At 33.9% G+C, this 20,500-nt stretch overlaps 1 protein-coding gene across 1 annotated transcript; it reads right to left on the bottom strand.

Annotated features, from left to right (window-relative positions):
- Positions 1-9,399: 9,399 nt before the first annotated feature.
- On the bottom strand, positions 9,400-10,307 carry LOC127074230 (non-specific lipid-transfer protein A). Its single transcript, XM_051015532.1, has 2 exons — positions 9,929-10,307; positions 9,400-9,553 (listed from the first exon to the last, which is right to left on the bottom strand). Exons 1-2 carry the CDS (start codon positions 10,264-10,266, stop codon positions 9,544-9,546), a joined length of 348 nt encoding a protein of 115 aa, XP_050871489.1. The 5' UTR covers positions 10,267-10,307; the 3' UTR covers positions 9,400-9,543.
- Positions 10,308-20,500: the final 10,193 nt, after the last annotated feature.

The following is a 20,500-nucleotide window of genomic DNA, read 5'->3' as shown; positions in this document are numbered from 1 at the left end:
ACTGAAAAATCATGGTTACAAAATCCACATAGTGTTGGTGTTGTAAAATCATACTTCTCATGTAATTTTTCAATCATTCAATATAACTTGTCAGCTTGTATAATGGTTGAACTTGTTGGTAATGTTTCTTGTACTATGAACTGTATAAGTCATTGCATGCCAATTTCAATCTATAAGCATAATCACTATATTCGCTAAAAACTATTTCGCCTATGAAAAATCATCTTCGTTTTATAACTCTGATCAAAGTTTTAAAAACTATTTTTAATGGAAGTTTTAATTAGGAGGTCAATTCACCCCCTTTAGACAATTGAGTACTCCATATTCTCGTCCAACAACTGGACGAAGAGTTTATCTTTTGATCAGGTCTAAGTGACTCAAAATTTTGAGAATATGAGTGATGACGGTCCGAACGGAGTATGTAATAGAGAACCACTTTTTAAAGGCGAGAATTATGCTTATTGGAAGGAATAAATGTGCGTGCACTTAATGTCAGTTGACAAGTATCTATAGGTAGAAATTACCGACATACCTTTTGTTCAAAAAAATAAAGTCGATAATTCTGTTAAACTCCTAAAATATTAGACCGATGATGAAACCAAAAGGGCATCATATGATTTGAAGGAAAAAATATACTTATCTTTGTATTAAGTACTAAAGTATATTACTCTATCTCACATCACAAGAGTACACAAATAATATGTTCTTTAAGCCATTTACAGGGGAACTAAAGACGTTAAGGATTATAAAATCAATATGTTGACAGAGGAGTGTGAACTTTTCCAAATGGAACCCAGTGAATCAATGGAATCCATGTAGACTCGTTTTCTCCATTTAATCAAAAAGTTAGACAAGATGGGAAAACCATTTTCTAAGAAAGATTGTGCTAACCAAATTTTAAGGTCTGTGTGTAGCGAATGGAAACTAAAGGTTACGACCATTAAATAATCGAATGATCTTAATAATTTGGATATTACAAATTTGTTTGGAAAGCAGGAAAAATATGAGAAAGTATTGAAACAGATCGCTGCAAGCGAAATAAGCGGAAAAGAGAAAGAGAAGGTCAAAGAATAAAATGGGAATATTTACTTGAAAGCTTAGTCCTCAAAGACAAAGAAATCCAAGGAAGGAAGTGATATTTATGAAGAATAATCTTATAAATAGGAATATGTGAGGTTATTTGTCAAGCGCTACAATCAATATATGAAGAAATGTAAGCTCAAACATTCTGACCAAAATCTGATTAATCTCAAGAAATATCATTCGCAGAAGAAGAAACATCAGAAAAAGGAAGAAGATGTCACATTCGTTGCATATGGAAAGCCAGGTCATTATTAAACGACGTGTCTAATTCTTAATAAACATTATAGAGGCTATATTGCTTGGGAAGAATAAGATGGGAACTCCTCTTTATCTTCCAGGTCAAGTTTAGATGATGAATGTGTCAATCTGTGTTTGATGGCACACAAGAAAAGTGAAGATTCAGAGGTATCTTGTTTTGATCCCAGAGTTGAACCTTCGTATAAACAATTGTCAAAAGTATTTAGTGAAATGCATGCAGGCGCACTAAGTGATTTAATAAAATTTATTTTCAAATAAAACTAAGTTCAAAACTTGAAAAGGATATTAATAATATAAATAGTAATTTAGATTCCTTAAAGGAAGAGTGTGCTTCTCTCGTTGATGAATGTTTTAATGTTTCAAATAGTTTAGCTGAAAATAAAATAAAAACTCAAAGGACAATTAGCATAAGTTATTTCTCTATCTACTACTTGTTCTACTTCTCTAATTTAAATAGGGATCAATTTTGAGAAAAAACCTCGCTTTTCTAGAAGAAATATAAAGAGTATTTCATCTAAAGTACCATTTCATTATTGCGGTGACAAAGGTCAAATTAGGAATCTTTGCTACATTAGGAATGTAAAAGTTCCTAATGGTACTATGGCTTGAATACCTAAGTATTCTTTAACTAATCTGCAAGGACCCAATAAAAATTAGGTTACTATTTCTATTTAATGATACTTTATGTAGGAGTGTCTGGTAATCTTAATGGATTCTTAAGACAAGTGAAGAAAGATGTATTCAATCATATTTTTATTGTATTATGCATTTTTTCTATTAGTTTTGTTGTTTTCTAACTTTACTTGCGCAACAAATTAAGTCCTAATTCATTGTAATTGATATGATCCTTTCATTCTCCTTTATCTTCATGAAGTTGCATTTTATTTATATTAATTTATCTTAATTTATCTTAATTTTTTTGTTTGCATCGTGGTCATTCAGTTATTTTCATCAGCATCAAAAATATTTTTCCTCTGCATCAAAATAATGTTTTTTTTTGTTGCATTAAATATTTTTCATCAAACTTCCCTCGCATTAAATGGTTTTTAGAATTAAAATTTTGAAGCATAACAAGTAGCATACCTTATTAGTTCAAGTATATGTTGTTGGTATTATATTTGGAGTCACTGATTAATCTCTTTGGAAGGAGTTTCCTAGTATCTTACATGAGTCCTAAATGTCTCTGATGGAAGAGCTTACCTACTTCGAAGGAATGGAAATAAATCAAGTTGAATATGGAACATTCATAATCCAAACAAAGTATTGCTTGGAGCTTCTAAAGAAGTTTGATATGCAATTCAAAAATCATCTCAACTCCCATGGAGCAAATGTGTTAATAGATAAAGATGAGAATGGGGTAGAGATCGACATTACCAAATATAAAGTTATAATAGGATCTTTACTCTATTTAAGCATGAGGGGACATATATTATGTTTAGTGTGTGTCTATGCGTTAGATTTTAGATGTCACACAGGGAATCCCACTTTAAGATCGTAAACAGAATTTTGATGTATCATAATGGAACCTTACATCACAATCTTTGATTTCCCAAAGGTAGAGAATATAGATTATTAGGTTTTTTCCGATTCTGATTTTGGTGGTTGTAAATCGGATAAGAAAAATATTAGTGATACCTGTCATATTTTTGGAATTTATTTGGTTTCTTGGCATAGTAACAAGCAGCATAGTGTTGCTCTTCCTACCGCTAAGGATGAATACATAGACGTTGGTAATTGTTGTGCACAAGTCCTATGGCTAAAGTAGCAATCATTCAACTACAATTGAAAACTCAGTTGCATTCCTATTAAATGCGATAATACTAGCATAATAAGCCTCACTACGAATCTTGTAATGTACTACACATATAGAAGTCTGACACCATTTCCTTAGGGATCATATTGAAAATGATGATGTTAATTTTTAATATGTAGATACGAAAAATCAATTATCTGATATTTTTACAAAATTGTTATCCATAAAACCTTTTCATAAGATACGTCGGAAATTTCAAATCTTGTATTCTTCGTGTTTTAAATGGATTTGGAGTCCTATTTCATTTTATTTTCTATTTGAATCATGTTGTACACTAACATCTTATTGAAGAAAGTCATACTTTAACCAACCCTATTGGTTTGTTTCTACAAATCTTATATACTTTTATATCATTCTTTGCATTTTGTTCATTTTTTTATAAGAATTTTGTCATTTTTTATTTGATCTGTAAATCATTCTGAGTTCTGCCTGGTGTAAAATTTCTATAGGTTTGAGGTCAGTCCGGTAAAAATCTCAGTTTTTTTTCGTCGTTAGCCAGTGTAAAACCACTGTTCAGTTTAGAGTATAGCCAAATTTAAACTCCATCTTGGTTCGAGATATGCTCGTGTAAACTCTTTGTTTGGATTAGAGGCGAACTTATCTAAGCCTTGTTCAGTGTTTGGTTAGAAGTCAACCTAAAAATTTCATTGTAAAAGAGGTTTTTGGCACATCATTTTAAGGCTCTCAAGTTTAGTGGATACTCACAAGAATAATTTTTATGGACTAGAGTAGGTCATCTTAAGGCCGAAGGTATACATTTCTCTGTAGTTATTCTCTCATTCAATAAAATTCAGTTTACATGAGATGTGTAAATCGGAACTTTTTCAGTTGAACAAGAGATAATATATTACAAAATTTATACTTTAAACAAATGTAATAATGTTTAGAATCTCAATCTAATAGTGATCTAAACTTTATACATAAAATCATAAATAATACAGTAAAGCCTAATATCACGAGATTCTAAAAAAACGATAAACCTAAACATGATATTCAAAACAAAATATATAAGAGAGAGAGAGAGAGAGAGAGAGAGAGAGAAAGTTGGGGATAAAGTACACCAGATTTATAGTGGTACGACACCTTATCCTTGCTTATGCCAATTCCACTCTTCCATGGTTTTCCATTGAATGTTTAATGTTCTTCTAATATGATTTTGAAATATTTTACACATAGTCTTAATACAATCAGGAATCAAGATAATGCTGAAAATAAATGATCTTTAATCTGAATCCTCTTTAAGTGTATATAGTGTCTGACACTGGTTCCCATAAAATCTTTACTCTATATCGACTTAAATATTATAGTTTGAAGAATCAATGTCTAGGATTTTGTTTTGCAGCGACCTCTAACTCACCATTATCGGTTCCCTGAGACTTGAACCGTGTGAAGATGAGAAAAACTCTAGATCTGTCTGTAGCAGCTTCCATACAGCTATACTGAAGCAAGCTAGGAGAGAAAAAACTCCTTACTTTTTCGATGCATCGTCGATCCCAGCCACAACCACACAAAGATACCAACCTTGAAATCATCCAAATATCCTCACAAAGCATTATTCAAAAACTAAGCTCCTCACTCAGATCTCACACCCTAGATTGAGAATCTAATCCAAACAACAATGGAAAATGCAAGTGGTTGAAGATGAGAAGAGATTTCAATTGCAAACTCAGAACAAAACTCAAAATGCTTTTTAAATTTTGAGATAAAATGTGTATTATATGTTATAAATCATAGAATGTTGTAAGAAATATTTGGAAAAATGATTTATATATGTGTTGGAGATAAGGCACAAAGATGAGAGAAAATACCTATTTGATTTGAGTAACGGGAAATTGGCACAGTGAAGTCAAGAGAGTGAATGACTTGAATCAAGACTTATAAACTCATAAAATTTGTCTCATGGTTCGAATAAAGCTCTTTACGATTCAAGTAATGTTATTCGATTCACACAACTCTATGATTTGAATCAACATAATGTAACACCCTATTTTTTATTAGGTATTTTATTATATTTTAATTGTTTGAATTATGTATTTTGATGATTTATTTTATGGTTGGGTATTGACGGGGTATGTGTCCTTGAGTTAGGGGTATAGAGGGATGATAGAAGTAAGTAGAATAATTTAGAATTGTTTTGATAATTAAAAATAATATTTTATTCATTTTTATTATATTAATTAGTGAAGATAAAATATTTGGGTCAAATATGAGAAATTGAGAAAGTTAGTGGGAGGAGTGAATATGAGATGATTAAGTTTGGGCAAAGTTGGTGATTTGGAAAAGTTTACCATAAAAATTAAGAGGAATCTAGGTTTAGGGAGATTTTCACAGTACGTGATATTTGAGAAAAAAGAGTAAAGAGACAAGAGGCAAGGTGATCAAGAAAAAAGAGTGAAGATCTCAATTTAGAAATTTTGCAAGGAATTCAGGTAAGGGTGAGATCCTGTTCCAATAGTAATGGGTATGGTAGAATGGTAGAATGGAGGAACCTTTAACCTCCTTAGGATTGGGTATTTTGATTCATAATTTTGAATTTGGATGCTATGATAATCGTTATATAATGATTATATGATGAATTTTGTGTCCCTTATGTGCGTGTATTTTTCTACTTTTATGATTGAACATATATCTACTATTGTTGCAATTTCGAAGGTTTTAAGCATAATCTTAAAACTATGATTAAATGATTTAATAGTGTTAAAACTATAAATTTACTTTAGATAATTAGAGTATTGCATGAGTTGTAATTTTCTGAGCATTTGCCTTTTTACGAAATCGAAAACGGAGGTCCGGAAGGCCTTCAACGATGAAAAGCGCAGAAATTTCTGCATACTATCCATCACGATCGCGCTCAGCGCGGGAGCCTATTTTTGTGTTTTTCGATCGAAATCATTTTGGCCATAACTTTTGATTCGTAAGTCCAAATCGAGTTTCATTTGAAACGTTGGATAAATGAAATGGAGAGCTATAATTTTGTTTCAGGGATAAAATAATTTTGATGATTATTTCATGGACTTTTTTGGGGTTGAAAAAGATGAAAATTGTGTTGGAAATTTTAGAAAACAACAACTTTTTAGTAACGCTTTTGTGCACGGTTTTGATCATAACTTTCAACTCGTGAATCATTTTAGGTTGGGGTTTGAAGTATTAGAAAGCTGACTCTTATAGATATGACATGATGATGATAAGTGAATTGTTTAAGTATTATTTCTATGCCTACTGTGTTAGGTAAGTTTTGTTCATATGTTCGATTAATGAATTGTTGATATATCCCGACGATTTTGATCATAACTTTGATTTCATAATTTCGATTTTGATATCGTTTGAAGCGTTAGAAAGCTAATGTTCATACCTATAACATGGTAGTGATTATTGTTATGTTTTAATAATATTAACTTGCCTACTATGTTAATAAATGTATTGGTTTATACGTTCGGTTGATGAATCGTTGCATTGTTGTAATATCGTGGTGTGATAATTATGTTGTTATGTCGATGATGTTAAGATGTTGACGAGTTGCTACTGATTGTTGATATTATTCATGCGGTAACATGAATTGGTTGTTGCATGATGAATGATGTGATGCATAAATGATGAGATGTGTGTGGGGATCCTTTAGGTGAACCTTTTTGTGTTAATGCATGTTATGTGAGAGTCATGCATCTTGGTGTACGGGCTTCGGTCCAATTTTGGTGAGCCTCGATTCTATGGTGATGGATCGAGTGCGAGTAACTAATTCCTATTATGGGGGATTAGTGAAGCGTTACCTATGATGATGGTAGCGATTTTGGGGTGCTTTGTTTCCTAGAGAGAATCGATCCTATGATGGGGATCATGGAGTGAGATGAATCTGAGTGTTCATATTTGGTATCACATGCATGTCGAGTCGGTGTTGAGTACATTGCATAAGTGTTGCATTTGTATTGGTTGTTATTGATGTGTTGTTGGATGAGATGTTGTTGCATATGATGTTAATTATAATTGAGATATGGTTTAAAATATCTGTTACGTCGGGTTTTTAGAAAAACCGAGAGATTTAAATATATAAAAAATTAAAAATTAAAAAGGGCTTTTGAAAAAATTGATTTGAAAATATTAATGCAAAATATATTATCTCTTAATTGGATCGTGTAGCCGAGGTTAATACTAATAAAAAATGAAGGAAAAAAATTAACAAAAAAAAAAGGAAAACTAGAAAGGTGTCAACTGAGATTCAAAGCAAGCTTTCTTATGGTTATAGTCTCTCTATTTTTAAAAAAATCGAGAAAATATATAGTATATTATTTTTTAAATAGAACATGTTGCTCTCAGAATATATCCCCTCGATTTTTAAATATTTAAGATAAAAATTTTGTCATAAAATATCTTATTTATTATAATGACAATTACTATCTTATTTATTATAATGATAATTACTTATAAAAAAAGTTCTAATTTTATTACAACTTCGGTTCTTAGATTGGTTGCTTTAACTCCAAACTAGTTGTTTACCAACTATATTTTGTAAGTCTCTAATTGCTAATCTGATTTGTGGTTGATATTTATAGTTTAACAATCAATTTTTTTATGTTTAATAATAATAGTGCAAGGGAGTCATTTTCACTAAATTATAGGCCAAAGTTCTAAGTTAGCAAATTATTGGGCAGTGAATCTTTAGTTATTAATTTAACCGATATAACATGATGATATTTTTCATAGTATTTTAAAAATTTAGGTTAATTCCTTACAATGATAAATATCTTGAAACATATCTAAAATATAAGAGACTTTATGTTCTTAATAGTGTAATTTTATTTAAAGTATTAAAAGTCATTACATGTGTTCTAATGGTTGAATTCAAATCAAATTTATGATTTTTTTCTTTAGTACATTTATTTATATTTTTCTGCATGCGTATAACTTATAAAATAATTTTAAAAATCTTTATTATTCTTGTCCTTGTTAATAGAAATATGTTCTTTTATCTACTATATCATAAAAGATGATGAAGAAGGATTGAGAGTCAGAAACTTTAAGATGTTTAACGAGGCCTTGCTGTTCAATTTGCAACATCATGCTTTGGAGGGGAGGCTTTGAGTGGTTCTAAAAAATCCTCAATACATTAATTTATTGGATAGGAATTTTTAGTCGAGTAATAATTGGTTTGCGAATAATATTTCGTTAAGAATTGGAGATGGTTTGTCGGTTATGTTTTGACATTATCGTTGGTTTGGGAGTGTTCCGTTAAGGGAGACCTTTCCGCTGCTGTTTCGGGCGTGCTTGCATAAAGATGCATCGATTGTTGACCAAGGAGCTTTGCTTTTTCAGTGAATCTTGTGGATCACGCCGAGACCGATAATCAAAGTGGTGAGTTATTGGAGATTTTGAATGGTTTATCTCGCTCCCTTGGCACTCATGATGTCTTTAGCCGGAGAAATAACATTGATGGTATTTTCTCGCTGTTGTTATTCAAAATTGAATGTTGTGGTTGAGGAGGAGAATTTTGAAGTCGAAGTGTTGAAATAGGTTTGGTATTCTTGTGTCCCTTCTAAAATTAAGATTTTTACTTGGAGAGCTTTGTTGGATTGGATTGGATTCCAACTAGAGAATAATTTGCAAGGAGAGGTATCTTTCATATTAGTCATGATATGGTTTATGCATCTTGTTTTGTCGAAAACGAATCCATCTTTCACTTGTTTTTTTGAACGTAGAGTTAGTAAGAAGGTTTGGGAGAGAGTGTTTATTTGATTAGGTTTGGAGGAGGTAAACTCTACTAATTGTATTCAAAATTTCATTGATTTTCAGGTAATTGAGAGAAGGAAGTTGAATAGGTCTAAGACGAGTTTGATTTGGATGGCAACGGTGTGGAGTATGTGGTTAATGAGGAACGTTTTAATGTTCAACAATTTTATCACTTCTATTGACGATGTTGTCTTTAAGATCAAATTCTTATCTTGATTTTGGCTAGTTTATGGTAGCAATTCTAGAATAAAGTTTAATTATCATGTTTAGGGCGTTTGTCTGTGATGGAATGTCATAAACTTGTAATTTGTTTTGAGTTTGAATACCCCTTTATTCTTTATTTTCATATTTGATTATAAAAAAAAGTTAGATTAATTCTTTCTTTTTTCTTGTAAATAGAATATTTTTTAAAAATAAATATTGATTAGAAAATTATTACCAAAATTAATAATTAAAAATTAAAAACAGATGTCTCACATCTTATGCCTGAGTTAATCTCTATAATTAAAAAGAATGCGCAAAGATGAGTAAACATATGTATCATGTATTTATTAATATCACATTTTAAATTTTACAACACCATAGAACATATTTATACAGGGTTGTATTATTTTTATAAGAACAATCAAGTGTCCACCCTGTTTAGTTTATTATTTTCTCCATTTAGTTCACTGAATGCTGCCACACAAAACACAAAAAAAAAATATCAATATCAATTCAATTATAATACAATAGTAAATAAATTCGTAAAAAAAATATATAAGTAAAGCAAGATTAATTACAATTTCAACAGCTATTTTACAAAATAATAAATAAATTTTCTGTGCATTATTAATTTTGTTGACGAAAATATATTAAAAAATCTTTAAAAATAATAATTGTTGATTAATATAGAAGTAACTATTTTTAATACAATTTTTACAAGAGATATCGTCCAACTTATAAATAATTTTACATATATATTAAATATGTATGTTTTTCTCTTTATAAAATGCATAAATAAATATTTGTTAAAATGTAATCTTTATAAAGGAAGAAATATTGAGAACTTACTTATTGCAATCCAAGTTTTCGGGTATAGGTAAAGCCTTGTCAAGACCGCAACGTTTGGGAAGTGAGATAGCTAAATCCTCTCTAATGTTAGGAATCTTATTAGCCCATTCTTTTAAGCATTGACATGCAGCACGTCGTTCATCAACAGTGGTTGCTGATGATCCTACAGAGCTAATGCCATTGCAACAAGTACTTGATGGCTCCTGATCCCCACCGGTGACAAATGACTCACAAGAAGATACAGATGTCTTTGCTTTTTCACAATCAAAACCATGCACTTGCTCCATAGTCAGGAGCAATGGAACTAGCAATATAAGAATCATACTCAACTTCTTCATCTCGTTTTCTTAAACTTACTTGTGTTTCAATGTATGATATCAATATTGAAATGTGGGGTGTATATATATAGCTCAAGATTGCCATTTATTTTGTCGATACTTGAAGAAAGTATTTGCCACGATTGGCATTCTATTTTTTTGGGTCAGTGTGAAAAAACTTTCAACATTGCACATCTATTAATTCTTTTTACTATTTTTCATCAACAAACACAAAGTCTGATATCATATAAAGTTTAAGAAATATTTGACATTTAACACGCGTCATCAAAATTCAAAAATAATGAGATAAAACAAAATTATGGATAAATCAATCTCCTTTTCACATTTGCGTAAATCATAAGAAACCAAGTACTAAAAAATAAATTGTTAGGGGTTAATTCGGAGAATCAACACCTAGAAGTATTTTATATTTTCGGTTTTTTCTTATAAGAACAACACATTTTTGTAAGAGACACATCACATACTTACTTAAAACCTTAAGATTTTTTTTGTGAGTTGTAATGTGTCTCTTATAAAGGTGTGTTGCTCTTATAAATAAAACCCCAAAATAAAAAATGCTCTCTCTCGTGTTTGTCGTACCCAAAATTTGTCTTCTCCATTTTATTCTTCACTCAACCTTGAACTTGAGATTCATCTGCGCACATTCATGTTTCATTCATATGCACCATGCATTCATGTTAATACAAGCATCACAAATTCAAAGTTGGTGACTTAATTCAAACTAGAGTTTGGTGTGAGTATTGGAGTGTGGCTCATCATATGAGGGGAAATCCTGATTCCATGTCCTCTAGGGTCTGGATTCATGGAGTTCATATCATGACATCAAAACCCTAAATCTTGGTGCTTGAGACCTTGGGGATCGATTGCATCATGGCATTCACTCATATGGTCTGCTCTAATTGTTGATCCATAACTTGGGTCACTTGTCTTGGGGCTTGTGTGAAAGGGCCCATTGCTTGTTTTGGGGTCATACATCACGTGATTTATCTGGGAACATGGTATTAAACATGAAACACAGATTGTGGATGTTTTAACTTTTCATGTCCATGGGTGTCATACCCCGATTTTGGTCCTGAATTTTTTCCATTTTTTTATTTTTATTTGGCACTTGGCCTAAAGTTCATTTGCATACATTCATGACCAAAGGCAACCATCCATTCCCAAATCCATATTTTTTGATAAACATTAGTCATTATCTAGTTTTGATCATGGTGTTTTTTGATTATAAAATGGATTCTAACTATTTGACTTTTTAATTTTCAAATTTGATTTTAATTTCAAATTAAGTCTAATTCCAAATTTCAATTTAATCTTAATTGTGTTTTTACTAATGATTCAAACTCTAATTGATTTTTAACTTCCAAATAAAATGTTAGAATTTGACATCAAAGTAGTTTTAACAAATTATAGATTAATTTGATTTTAATTGGTTTTTTTTTTATTCTTAATTGACATTTAGATTAGTTTTGGATTATTCCTAAAAATCCATATCCATTTTATAACCAAACATGATCCATTTTCCATCCATAGTTCATTTCAAATCAAAATAGTACATACACTCATTTCATAACATTCAATAATATTTAACTTTCAAACATTTCCAAACTCATTTTCATACATACATTTTCATTTAATATTCAGGCATAACAATGCATCACATCCATATCCTACAACTAACTTCTACATTACAACCAATTTCCAAATTTCATCAAAAAAAAATCACAACCAAGATATAACCATAATTCACATCTAATCCCAATTTCAATCCAATTCCACAAGACAAGTTGCTTCCGCTTTCAATGTCACGTTGCAAGCCTTTTGTTCCAACATCATCTTTCATGTGCTCATGACCAAGAAGCCTAACAAAGCATGAATGAGGTCAGAATATGTCAAGCTTTCCATACGCACATGCTGTTTAAACAAAGCTAAAAATGCAGTGCAAGAACAAACATCAAACCAAGCAATAAGGAATTCCAAACAAGAATATGTCATGAAACAAAAGAAACTAAGTTGCATCAACACAGGATTAATAAAATAACAATACCATACGCAAGCACTATTAAGTGAGCAAATCATAAGTTCATCCCAAGCATACCGTATATACAAAGAAGTTGGCACTCGGGTTTTGTTACAAGAAGAGAAGGATTACCTTTTGTTTTAAGTGATGGGTCGTTTGAATTTAGCCTTGAAGAACCTTTAGCTCTCACAGTAGAAAGTCTTCAAAGCTTGCACTGTCGGCGATCTCTTGTGGACAACCGTTGAAGCATTGAGAATTGAGAAAGAATACCTTGCTGTCGTTGTTAATTTTGCTGTCAAATGCGATGTCGTCTAGTGATTTAACCGCTGCAGCTCCAACAACTCTAAGGGCTACATCAATATCCTGCAATTCTGCACCAGTTTCTTTGCACGGATGCACAATACGATGTCCATTATTACAAAATGATAGGTAATTATTTTCTGTTACCTGCTTCATGAAAGCTTTCATATCACAGGCAAGGCCTACCTCAACTCCCTGTAGAGCTGTACTAGCTTCTTTGCACGGATGCACAGTTGCATTTTCTCTGTCGGCAGAACTTTCATCTCTTGTTCCTCCCGCTGTTAGATACCCAAAAGTGCTTATTTGAGCTATCAAATATGGGTATCTTTCACTCCATTTCCTTGCTAAATTGTCAAAACCACCTTTGTTTTAGATGAAATGCAATACATTGATAAACGATCTTGGTACCTTTGATTTGTGTGTTATTGTGCAGGAAGAAGGCATGAAATACACTACGCCAAATAAGGGAAAAGAGGGCGCTTATTTTGGCCTATAACAGCGCTTTTAAGCGCCCTCTAATCTGGCGCTGGCATAGGTAAAGACAGCGCTTTGTTTTCCTGGAGAAAGCGCTGTCTAAAGGCCCACATTATAGTGCGCTTTATGAAAAAAGCGCCCTCTGGAGTGGTCCATAAAGGGACACCTTAGAGGGCGCTTTCTGGAAAAAGCGCCCTCTAAAGTTGTCAATGTAAAGTGTTTAGAGGGCGCTTTCTGGAAAAAGCGCCCTCTAAAGTTGTCAATGTAAAGTGTTTAGAGGGCGCTTATTTTTTTAAAATAACTAACACTTTAGAGGGCGCTTTCTGCAGAAAGCGCCCTCTAAAGTTGTCAATGTAAAGTGTTTAGAGGGCGCTTTCTGGACAAAGCGCCCTCTAAAGTTCTCAATGTAAAGTGTTTAGAGGGCGCTTCCTACAGAAAGCGCCCTCTAAAGTGTTAGTTATTTTAAAAAAATTTGTTTGAAAAACAGTGGATATTTAATTGGTAACCTGTTCGCATGCTGCAAAAGTGTAAAATTCATATTGATTTCATCCTTTAATCCAATGTTATACACCATTAATCCATTGATATATACAACATGAATCCATTTATATACAACATTAATCCTCCATATATACAACATTAATATATGATTCTTTGATCAACAATATACAACAACATATTCATGATTTAGTAAAAGTACAACAACAATATACAACATATATACAACAACAGCATACAACAACAACATTTCATACATATATGTACAACAATATACAACCTAGCTATATGATTCTTTGATCAACAATGAATTGACACAATTCATCCTTCATTTCATCCAAATGAGCTCTTGAGTAAGATTTGTATTCCTCAAAGTACTACAATTAAGAGAATAAAACATATTCATGATTTAGTAACAAATTAGATTAGTTATCCGATAATATTAAAATAAACCCTAAGTTATTATTCCATACCATTTTTGGGATGTCTATACGATTCAATGCAATGATATCTCTCATAAATCTCAATACAAAAAATCCGCAATCGACCGAATTATTTTGCTGAGGACACTACACAGAAAAACAAACAATATATATATAGTTAATTTCTTACAAACACTATTATAAGCAAAAAAACAAACACTATTATAAGCAAAAATAAGATACTTAATATATACCTGAACTCTGACCCAGGTAATGTCCTTCCTAATGCGGTAATTCTTTTTCGATCTAAATTTTATTATTGCCCTAACAAAATAAAAACGTATATTGAGATCAATTTGACAGACATAATTAAATATAGAAATACACACGAATATTTAGGGGAATTTCACTTACGTGTCAACCGTCTTCTTCAAACCCGGATATTTACTCCAATCACCCGATAACGAATCGAGATAATACACTATTAGTCTCGAAAGATCCATAGCAACCAACACCCAGTGGCCACTGTAAAATAAAACAAAAATTTAGATGAATGAAAATTTTCTACGTAAAAGATATACATAGATTAGAATGAAATTATTAGAAAGAAAATCTAACCCGTTGCCAGAATTAAACGGTAAAAAATACAAACTGCGTGTAGTATTATCGCCGGCCGCCATGAATCTATCGACTAGATCATTCTTTACGGATGTTGGATTTTTCGATATTAACGTTGCGTTGACACGGGAAGCAGCAATAAAATTGAAACGGTTACACAATTCAGTTCCCCGCATCAATTTGTCATACATATACCTTAAATAGAAACATAATAAATATTAGACTACTCTTTGAAATGTGTAAATAAATTGTTCAACTAAGTAAATTATAGATTGATCGGAGTACCATATGTATGTATGAATGATAGCGATGCCCAATTCGTCGTGCTCAAAAAGTTGTTGCATGTCCTCCTTTCCAATTATTTCGAAATGAGCTTTTCCGAAAACACCTTCATCAAAATCTATACTACGAATGGACCCGTCCATAATATCGGACTCTTCCACCATTTTCTCAAGACGCATCATAATTTGAGATTTTGTCCCGGCCGTCGTTGGAATATCCTTCGTTGGAATATCCTTCGTTGGAATATCCTTCGTTGGAATATCCTTACCATCGCTTTTCAACTTTCGACCGGGAACCTAAAAATTCATATAAAATAAATCATTACTTTTTGTGATGCAAAAGAATCGTTGTGTATATAATTCAATGGGTATATATATTTGTACCTCTTTTTGAGATGCAACCGACTCGATGCGTCTTGAAACCCCTTTACCAGCTTTAGGGGTGGGTCTTGTAGGAGTCTAACATTACCATGTAATAAGGATTGATTAAATATCATAATTGTAGCTGAATTGAAATGTGAATTCTAAATATTCATAATCATTTAGAACATATATACCTCGGCATCAGGGAAAATTAGATCTGACGGCCAACCAACAAAGGATCCGACTGCATCTCGCATCAACGTTGTCTCTGAAACAACGTCGGGTAATGGTAGACGGGCGTCCGTATCTAATACGAGGTCAACCGAAACTTTCATAAATCCCACCGGGAGGGGATTATGGTGAAGTAATTCACCCGAAGTATTGTGCACTTTTCCCTTGCCAACCATGCGATAAGTTGGTGACGATAGATACAGCTGACAAGGTGAAATGCCCTAAACCAATAATAAATGTTATTGTTAACTTGTATATGTGTCAAGTAAAAAAGTGCTATTTTAATTTCATAATAACATATATAATTACCTCGGGAAATTTCGGTTGATGATTGATACTAGCTCGGTCACTAGTATCTTTTGCCTCGGAAGCGCACCTTTCCTCTCTATACCTTGCATTCTCGTTTTGCAGTTGGAGTACTTGTGCCCTTAACTCCGCCAAGGTCTCCATCACCTCTTTGTTGGTAGGATTTTTTGTTTTTGTTTTTTTATAAAATGACGACGGAGTCACACCAAAACTCTTACCCCTCACACGACCGGAATACTCAGGAACATTTAGTACTCGACTAAGTACGCTCCTGCAATCCTGGACCTCGGTTGAAGGTACGGTTTGGGATAAAGTCTCCTGAAATATTATTAGAGGAGATTAAAAATGAATTATATGTCTAACAAAATTTTCGATATAATTAAAGAAATAATGTTACATATACTTACACATTCGTCATAAACATTTTGGACCGCTTCAACGACAGCCCCATCCTTCCCAACCCGAGCAGCCTTCCATAATACGTGGTCCGGAAGAGATGTTGCGTCACTTTTCTCCTCGGCTAGCTACACATTGAATTAGATTATAAGATCATCAATTATAACATATTGTGACAATGTATAAGCTCATAGCATTTGAATATACTCACAATTCTTTGTTGTAACCGTGCATAACCCGTACGCCCTTTTTTGTACGGATACGCGGGTTTTGATGCCCTTTTCCTATTTATGTCGCTTACTTCCTGGATAAAAAAGTTTAAGGCATATTAGAACCAAGTAACTTAACAATTGTATAATACCATAATTAATAGACATTACATGGAATTTTTCGTTTCTTCGTTTGGCGACAAAGTTATCCCATTCATCGGCTGAAATAATCTCGGCATACTTCATTGGCCGTTCTCCTTCAACAAATTTTCCTTCCTCATCCTTGAGAAATTTGTTGCACAAAAAGGATCGAAATCCTCGGAGTCTTTTTCCGGCCAATTGAATACAATATTTTTGCCGGCTTTCATCGATGTGAAAGGATCTCTAAAAAACATACAAATGGAGTGTGTTATTATAAAGTAATATTATAACAATATATGGTTAACAAATAGTCAACAAAAAAAACATATAACAATATATGGTAAGTACCTGTATCTCCGACCATATTTTTTCCTTGCCAACCTTCAAGTCCGGACTTCTCCAATTATCACATGTAATCGGAATATGTTGGCGAACAAGGAAACCAATGTAACTTGCCAACATTGAACCGTTAGGCTCAATTAGTTGGTCTTCAGCACTCCAATGTACTTCAAATTTTACACCCTTGTCTCTTGCACGAATGATTGACTTCATAACAGTCAATCCTCGTTTGATTTCTTTTTCAACATTATTACGTGATTCATTCGCGGCATGGGTATCGTCTTGGTTAGCCATTTTATCTGTAATATAGAAATGATTCAATAAGACCCAAGTAAGACAATGATTCAATACGTGAACACATTTACTGCATGCACAAACTTACTGCATACACATTTACTCACACACACCTACTGCATGCAAAAGACCAATGCAAACTTATGGTGTTTGGAACATGAACAAACTTGCATCCATAATCATCAAACTTCCAAGCACAAGCTCAAACACACTTCAAATATATCAGTTTTCAATCAGAAATAAAAAACTCAGTTTGCCTTAAACAACATTAATCAACATAATGCACAAAATGAAAAACTAAGTTTAGAAAATGCCCTAATCAAACACATGAAGAAAGTGAACGGTAACGATGGAGAAGAGAAATACCTTAAAGGTGACGGTAACGATGGAGAAGAAAGTGAACAGTGACGGTGGAAGAGGTTAACGCAGTGAACGTGAACGGTGAGGGAGGGAGAACGAACGGCGACGATGACGGTGAGGGAGGGAGAACGAACGGAGGACGAGAGTAATCGCAGTAGAGAGTAATCGCAGTTGAGAGAAAACCCAGTTACGTAAACGAAATAGCTTATAGAGAGGGAAAATAAAGAGACATGCAGTATATGTTATAATTTTAATGTTTACTAAAGGGGACCTTAGAGGGCGCTTTTTTAAAAAAAGCGCCCTCTAAAGGGGGCCTAAGAGGGCGCTTCTGAAAGCGCTCTCTAAGGCTTTCCAAAAGCGCCTTCTAAACTGGAAATGTACATGGACTTAGAGAGCGCTTTTTCAAAAGCGCCCTCTAAGGGTAACCTTAGAGGGCGCTTTCACAAAAGCGCCCTCTATTGTTGTCCCTCCATTTTTTTTTTTGGCTTCACTTTAGAGGGCGCTTAGTTACAAAAGCGCCCTCTAAAGGGGGCCTAAGAGGGCGCTTCTAAAAGCGCTCTATAAGGCTTTCCAAAAGCGCCTTATAAACTGGAAATGTACATGGACATAGAGAGCGCTTTTTTAGAAGCGCCCTCTAAGGTTACCCTTAGAGGGCGCTTTCAATAAAGCGTCCTCTATTGGTGTCCCTCCATTTCCTCATTATTTTTTCGCTTCACTTTAGAGTGCGCTTTGTTACAAAAGCGCCCTCTAAAGTGCGCTGTCTATTCCAATAGTATGCTCCTTATTTTTTCTCTTTACTTTAGAGTGCGCTTTTGTAATAAAGCGCCCTCTAAGGGGCGCTGTCTATTCCAGTTTTTGGCGTAGTGATAATTGAAAATGAAGACACAAGAAAGTTGGCAAAGGAACCAAATAAAACAAGCATTCATCAGCTTGCTCGCTAGGCGAGGTCTGTGGCGAAGCACTCGCTAGGCGAGCGTCTAGCGAGGGTCCAGCGAAATGCTCCAGGATTTTACAGTGACAAACATGACCAAACTCGCTAGGCGAGCTTCCAGCGAACGCTGCAGCGAACGCTTCCAGACTTGGTGAAAAGCGCAGCCAGCACTCACTCGCCAGGCGAGGCTCTAGCGAGTTCCCAGCGAGCATTCCAGTAGCAAAACCTCTCAACCTCGCTAGGGCGAAGGTTGAAGCGTGTCCTTCGCTAGGCGAAGGTTTTGTTCGCTAGGCGAACATGACAGTCTGAGATAGGCTGTTTCTCTGGGCGCAGGTGCCTCATGTGCCTCAATTAGACCCTCGCTAGGCGAGCCATTCTGCTCGCCTAGCGAGCATGACAACCCAGTACAACTCTATAAGTAGCAAGGGCCACTTTTTGGAGCCATACCTAGTTTTCCATACTTTTGCACTTTTTCTAGATATTTTTACAGCATTGTTCTTAGAAGCTTTTGTGCCCTAAATTTCATTTCTCTTCATCTCTTAACCATGTTTTACAAAAAGAAGGTGGATTCCCATCCAATCTCGATTATTCGACTCGGATGTTAATCAACCTTGTTCCGAAACTTGCCGACCAAGCTACCATGAAAATGAGTAGCTAAGTCCTCCATTTGTCAAGGTTAGATGTAGATGATCACTAGCTTTGTGTGTAAATGTAAGGATCTTCATGTGTAAACTCTTTAATGGTGAATATATGATGAAAACTTTGTTCTTATTCAAAACTCTTTGTGTTGGTTTATGATCAAGAGATGTTTACCAACTCTTAACCTAGGTTTTCATCCAATCTTGTTTGTTAGCTAGAGATAGTAATGAATGATTTTGTTCACCATAAGGTTGAACCAAAAAGTTGTCATTTTGATAGGTTGTGTTAGAGATAAACAATCGATCAAAATGGGAAAACTCACAATGTGTGTTCGAGAGAAACACATTGGGAGGACTTTGTGAAATAATTTATCATCTAAAGGAGTTTATAAGATTGTTGACCGAACAAATACATGCAAAGTGATCGTTGAACCCTAACTTTGGCAATATTTCTCAAATATTCAAACCATAACTTTTACCGCATTTTATTACATTTTTATGCAAGATAACGTGACAACAACCAAAACCCTATTGTTACCTAAAGTTAGAATTAATACAACCATCGAACGGCGGTGATATCTTACAATCCCTGTGGATACGATAACAAAAACCCGACACTTAAAATTACAACTAACAAAATGGCGCCGTTGCCGGGGATTGTAAATTGATATTGCGAGCATCGCAATGGTTGCTTAATTTTTAGCTTTCGAATTTTTGACTTGTGCTTGTAATCTGTTTGGTTTAGTGTGCAGCTTACGTTTTATGCGAGGGCAAATCCCTGTGGACGAACTTCTTTTTGATCCCGAGATCGAAAGAACCGCAAGGAGGAACAATAGCAAAACGAGACGTAGGAGGCAACACGCTAGACAACGTCAAGAGCAAGGAGAAAGTTCTTCTACCACAAATCCACCACCATTCATACCTAACATGGAGCCACCACCACCACCTATTTCTACTCCATGCATAAACAGTCCAAGAAACACCGCTCAGTTTGCCAACCACACGGGAAGGCAAGCTGAGATGAAAACGGGAACTCTCAATTTATTATATGGAAGTCCATTCACCGGAATGGACCATGAAGATCCCTTTGCTTTTCTCACAAAATTTTATGAGATAGCATTGGCGGCCGGAGTGGATCAGGCTCAGGAGCTCCCGTTGTTCCGAAGATTATTTCCCCATGCTTTGCTCGGTAAAGCAAAAGATTGGTACTTAGACCAAACACCAGCCGTAATGACATACTGGAACGTGTTAGAAGAAAAGTTTATGGAAAGATTCTTCTCCCATAACCGGTTCATGGAATCAAAGACGGCCATCTCGGTGTTTGCACAAGGAATCAATGAATCCTTAAATGAAGCGTGGGAAAGATTCAAGTCCATGCTTAGGAAATGTAAAGGGCATGGATTTGATGAATTGACT

Source organism: Lathyrus oleraceus, chromosome 4 (assembly GCF_024323335.1).
Source record: "Lathyrus oleraceus cultivar Zhongwan6 chromosome 4, CAAS_Psat_ZW6_1.0, whole genome shotgun sequence".
In the NCBI taxonomy this organism is placed as follows: domain Eukaryota; kingdom Viridiplantae; phylum Streptophyta; class Magnoliopsida; order Fabales; family Fabaceae; genus Lathyrus; species Lathyrus oleraceus.
Note: the sequence above shows the minus strand (reverse complement) of the source record. Positions and strands in the feature narration are given on the sequence as shown.

Bases quoted from the DNA above. Each gene is read 5' to 3' on its own strand.
- LOC127074230 (XM_051015532.1), bottom strand. From the start codon at position 10,266: ATGAAGAAGTTGAGTATGATTCTTATATTGCTAGTTCCATTGCTCCTG.